This window comes from Sardina pilchardus, chromosome 16 (genome assembly GCF_963854185.1).
Source record: "Sardina pilchardus chromosome 16, fSarPil1.1, whole genome shotgun sequence".
Taxonomy (NCBI): domain Eukaryota; kingdom Metazoa; phylum Chordata; class Actinopteri; order Clupeiformes; family Clupeidae; genus Sardina; species Sardina pilchardus.
Window position 1 is genome coordinate 31216419 of NC_085009.1, and position 6000 is coordinate 31222418.

Below are 6000 nucleotides of genomic sequence, written 5' to 3' on the forward strand. Positions count from 1 at the left end.
GCAATGACGCAATTTTTTTTTTACTAATTAGTCAGAAATATACACATAAATTCTTTTCAGTTTCAGTTACAGTTTCGTTGCATTCAAACAGTTCAATCCAACACAACAGTTTCAGTTTCAGTCCTAAACCTAAGCCGACATTTCACTAAATAAATGAAATGGAAAGAGTACCCAACAAGTTATCACGTGTAGAGAGACGTGGGAAATGATGCAGGCCTGTAGCCTTGCTTGGGAGCGGAGAGACATCAAACTAAAATGGCCGTTTCGCACTGTGGCACAGCAAACAAAGAAAATCATTACCGTAGTGCTGGTCAGTGTCGTCCTCGCCGTTGCATGCTGTTCTGGCGGCTGGTGAAGTCGGCACAGCAAAGCAGGTGATCCACACGATCAAAACTCATTCCAGACGATGCACACAGGGCGGCTGAGCAGGCTACTCGCTGGTTAAGTCTTGAAACTCCTCTTGGCTAAGTCGAGCTGACTAGCTTTCTGTTTTCTCCTCGTTGGAAACTCTATCCGAGTTTTTCACAACAGTTGCATATAACCCAAGAACTTACTGACAAATGTCTTTATAACACTAATTGTCTGTGCAGTTTACAAGCACATTTGCTACAACAACATAAAACTAAACATAAAATGAGTTTTAACAACTTCTTCTTGTAATGTGGCCGCAAGAGTGGCCACATTACAAGATCATCTATCGTAAAAGATGATCGATAGGATGGGGCTGATCCAGTGGAACTGAATCACAGTGTGTAGGCCCTATGTATGTATTTATTGATGTAAGTCAGAAGATACCAAAATACATAGCCATGTGTACGGTACGGTATTTTCTTTTCTGCTTAACACACTTGTTTTTAAATGCATGGTACAAAAGGCACAAAACTTCATATCTGTGAGATATCATACCCCATACACTGCCATGGGGATTGTGTGTAATGGGGATGGTGGTGCTGTCAAACAAGACGTTTGGATTAGTGTAGAAAGTGACTCTGAAGTGCAACACCTCCACCTTGTGGTGAACTTACATACAGTAACTGCAATACAAAAAGGGTAATGAGCAATTTAATAGGGCCCAAGCATCGAAGGTGAGCTTATTAGTTGGCTTGCTGCAAAGCAAGCCCCACTATCATTCTTCTTAAGTTTACTTCTTCTTTATTATTTATTATTCCGTTCACCCACTTTTTGAGAATGTCTCTTCTCCTAGAGCATTTGAGCTATCGACGCGGTTCCAACACTAAAAAATCAGGCCCAATCCGGTGTATTCTGCCAGTTATTTTCCTGTGGCTGCCGGTTGCCGTTTTTGCTGTATTCCCGTTTTCCGGTCCCATTGAAATGAATGGGGGACTGTTCAGGCGTTGACAACACTGCCCCCTGGTGAGCAAGCCCACTCTTGCAGCTCCTCCGCAGAGATGCACATTTCTATGGTATAAAATTCTCGCCATTAGTTTTGTGTGTCTGTAGACATATTTTGAGTTCGTAAAAATGTTTTGTGCACATGCAAAAATATTTGTAAATTTCCTCCGCAGAGATGCACATTTCTAGTTGTTTTTGTAAGTCTTCTTCTTCTTCTTCTTCCCTTTTTGCCTTTTTTGAGGTGGTTCATGGTCGAAAAAGCATGATATTTGGTACACAGGTCAGTTGTAGTGTGGGTGTGGCTCAGGGACTCGCTAGCGAGCAACCCATGGTTAGCGTATACTTTCAGCTTCACTGAAATTTGTATGTAAAATGCATTAGCCACGCCCAACTGGAAGTAAGATAATTAGGATTTTATGCGCACTGAAATATGATGAATTGTGAAGCCAAAAGAGGTACTTGCAAACTCATGAAATCTGGCACACACATCAATTGGTACAGTGAATACATAGGGTTAAAGGCTTGGCAAAAACTGTGAATTTTAATACCCTTCCATATACAATAAATGTGACCTTCCACAGCGAAATCAGTCACATGTTGAAATGTTCAAAATTATAGTTATTAAGTTTTCACGAAGGGGCATAATCAACCTTCAAAACGATACCTATATCTAATGAATTGAACGTCATATTACTGAAATATAAACATTCAAAGGAGTTGAGTTCATCCTGTCATGCCAAGAGAAAAACTGAAAAATCTGCCTCTGAAGTTAACCGTCGGCTCAACACTCACGAACGCTTTGTAAGGTCGCCGCTGTTATAAGATTTACGGTACTTACTTGTATTTACAACGACATAGCACGCGGATGGTTGTCAAAGAGTGCATTTACCGTAAATAATGGAATAGAGCGGCTAAACACGAGACGCCTCTAACTTCCTGCTGGAATTGAATTTCTCACCTCAAGAAAATCACGTTTTTAGACTAGAAAAGGTAAGTTTTTCGGCGAAATGTATTTACAGTGTAGACCTCCCACTGTTTCAAAACACACACAAAAAAAATCCAAGATTTTAGCACAAGTGACATAAATGGTCATTTTTCTCAGAAATGTCTGTTGCGACAAGCGACTAGTTTTGCCGTGGAGAGTTAGCCTGATAAACCAGCCTAAATGGATTGGATGTCTAATTTAGTCTGGCCTCGATGAATGGATACAACGGAACATTGTTGATGAGCACAACCCGTTGTCTTTCAAACCGTGTCTGTGCCTATAGGCCAACGCTCCCTCAAAACCCCGCCCCAGAGCCCTCTGCCCCGCCCGCGTTGATTCAAAACACATCTCTGCGTTGTGATTGGTTTAGTTGCCATCTGCCAGATTCAGGGCAGTGTTTTCAAAATGTTCAATGGTCCGAGGCCAGACCCAAATGCAGGCAAAACATTTTGCCGTCCAGCAGTTGGCGCTGGTGTTCCAGGCTAGTGGAGAGTCACAAATGTGTCATAATTCACCTTGCACCGCTTGAAATGTTTTACATTTCTCAAATCATTGAATACCATGGTAATGATGATATTCACATGTCCATAATGCATATTTTTCCATAGCGCCACCAACTGGCAACAGAAAGAAGGGCAAATGTGATAGATTCCCTGTGTTCATCCACAAAAAACATTAGTCTCCAACATAGATAACCAACATTCCAAAACAAAACATACGCTAACATACGCATACAGAAGTTAGTAAAAATACTAGAAATTCCATCTGAACATAAACATGTGCATGTGTAAATATAGCCGCAAGCGGCAATGGCAGGCTCACCTCTTGTTGGGTGTGATGGGTTACAGTACATCTAGTAGGAGTATGTTAAAATTCATAGTTTGACATCAGTGCACACACATTACTGTACTAGTGCATGAGCTATAACCAGCACAACCCATGGGTGACATCAGCTGGGTTAGTGCATGAGCTATAACCAGCACAACCCAACCCATGGGTGAAATCAGCTGGGTTAAATCAGCTGGGTTAGTGCATGAGCTATAACCAGCACAACCCATGGGTGAAATCAGCTGGGTTAGTGCATGAGCTATAACCAGCACAACCCAACCCATGGGTGAAATCAGCTGGGTTAGTGCATGAGCTATAACCAGCACAACCCATGGGTGAAATCAGCTGGGTTAGTGCATGAGCTATAACCAGCACAACCCAACCAATGGGTGAAATCAGCTGGGTTAATGCATGAGCTATAACCAGCACAACTCATGGGTGAAATCAGCTGGGTTAGTGCATGAGCTATAACCAGCACAACCCATGGGTGACATCAGCTGGGTTAGTGCATGAGCTATAACCAGCACAACCCAACCCATGGGTGAAATCAGCTGGGTTAGTGTATGAGCTATAACCAGCACAACCCAACCCATGGGTGAAATCAGCTGGGTTAGTGCATGGCTTGGGCAATGTCACCTTGAATGTGTTCTATCTGTCAGAAACACCAAACAGTGTTTTTTGTTGTGTGTTTTTCTGAATGATGTTCTCTCTTCAGGCCCCCAGTCATGACTCTACTTCTCATTACCACACTGCTGCTCTCAGGTCAGTGAATGTGTGTGTGTGTGTGTGTGTGTGTGTGTGTGTGTGTGTGTCTGTGCACAGGGAAAATGTATACTGTTCACCAACACATGTGCATGTTAGACATTCAAAATACTATGCAGCTGTGATGTTTTTTGTGAACAGAAGGTAGACATTTCATTAATTGACATTAAGTTTAAATGTAGTGTGAAGAAGATTATTGGAAAATAACCAAAATTGGCCATAAAATATGAAATATTGACCAAATGAAGGTGTATTGTGGTACCCCTAGAGTCTTCACCAAACTGTACTCATCAAATGGCATAATATTATCCACCATAGAAGAGTTTTTGAGAGAAAAGAGGTACTTGATGCACCCTAATGCACATATGAATGCACACACACACACACACAGGCAAGTAGGCACATGGACATACAGTATACACAGATAAACACACACACACACACACACACACACACACACATAGACACACACACACACACAGACAATTACCCCAGCAAACCCACACACACAGAAGCACGACGATGTAAAAGGGTTCTAAAAGTGAGTGTGTATGAGTATAGTGGTGTATATGCAAGATTATGATAGTGTGTTTCACCAAGTATGAATTATGGCCCAGACGGCCCTCATACACACGCACACACACACACACACACATGCACAGTCACACAAACATCCACAATCGCACACACATACACACATGCACAGACACACAAACATCCACACACACACACACACACACACACACGCACACACATGCGTGTGCGCACACACATCCACACAAACAGACATGCACACACACACAAACATACACACATGCAGCGACATACAAACATCCACACACACATGCACACACATGTACGTACAAACATACACACACGCACAGACACACACAAATACGCGAACACACGCACACACACAAATATACACACACATACTCTTATACACAAAGGCTAACTCACACATGCACAGACTCATTTATATTCACATGAGCTGCAAGAGTAGGAGATATATGCATAGAAACGTGCACAAATGTGTATGTGTGTGTGTGCTCCTCTCTCCTCTCAGGTCTGGTCAGTCTCTCCTCCTCTGTGCCACGTCAGTTCTATGTGGTGAAGGAGCAGAAGAGTTGGACAGAAGCTCAGCAGTACTGCAGAGAGAAGTTCACTGACCTCGCCACCATAGACGACATGACAGAGATGGAGAAGGTGAAGAGCAAGATCCATGAAGCAGGTGCTGGAGATGCCTGGATTGGGCTGAAGAGGGGAGACTGGCAGTGGTCTCTGGCTGACAGGGATTTCTACAGAGAGAATGAAGCAGAGTTCAGGAACTGGAATCCAGGTGAACCCAATGGAGGTGTTGGTGAAGAGTGTGTGTATATGTGGGATGGACACTGGCATGATTACTGGTGTCGCAACATCTCTCCCTTCATCTGCTATGATGGTGAGAATCCAACTCCTTTCATTCAGAACAAGGTTATTCATTCTCTCAGCAACACATGCATCCAAACTGTGCAGATCTACAAATCAGTGTGTAATGACCTCATGTACACTGACATTAGTTCAGACTCACTCATGAATACAGGCAGCCACACTGTACAACTAAACAGTTAGTCTCACTCACACTAGTTCAGACTGTAAAGCTGTGCTGTTTCCCAGTTGACCATGACCCATGCATTACCACAGGGGGAGACTCCACACATCCCTATGTGCTGGTTACTGATAAGAAGAGCTGGGCAGATGCTCAGAGATACTGCAGAGAGAAACACACAGACCTGGCCAGTGTGAGGAATCAGGCAGAGAACGACCAGATGAAGCAAGTTATAGCAGGTAGTCCTCTGGGGCCCTGGATCGGCCTGTTCAGAGCTGCCTGGTCAGAGTGGTCAGATGGCAGCAGCTCCTCATTCCGCTACTGGAACTCTGGAGAACCCAATAATAAGAGAGTAGCATGCACTCAAATGATCCGCAGTGGTCAGTGGAAGGATGAAGGCTGTGGCCATCCTAGTCCCTTCATCTGCTATGAAGGTGAGTCACTGCCCCTTCTCTCAATTCAGACACAGAAAATGTACCCCCTT

General features: G+C 43.5%; 2 protein-coding genes across 2 annotated transcripts in view; one reads left to right on the forward strand and one right to left on the reverse strand.

The window, feature by feature from the left end:
• The window catches only part of LOC134059649 (uncharacterized), a 246170-nt gene that overhangs the window by 172975 nt on the left and 67195 nt on the right, over positions 1-6000 (reverse strand). The window lies entirely within an intron of this gene.
• Positions 5088-6000, forward strand: part of LOC134060020 (C-type mannose receptor 2-like) — a 2927-nt gene continuing 2014 nt past the window's right edge. The window contains exons 1-2 of the mRNA XM_062516592.1: positions 5088-5267; positions 5612-5950. Coding sequence (XP_062372576.1) covers positions 5117-5267; positions 5612-5950 — 490 coding nt within the window. The 5' untranslated portion in view covers positions 5088-5116. The remainder of the gene's footprint in view (positions 5268-5611; positions 5951-6000) is intronic.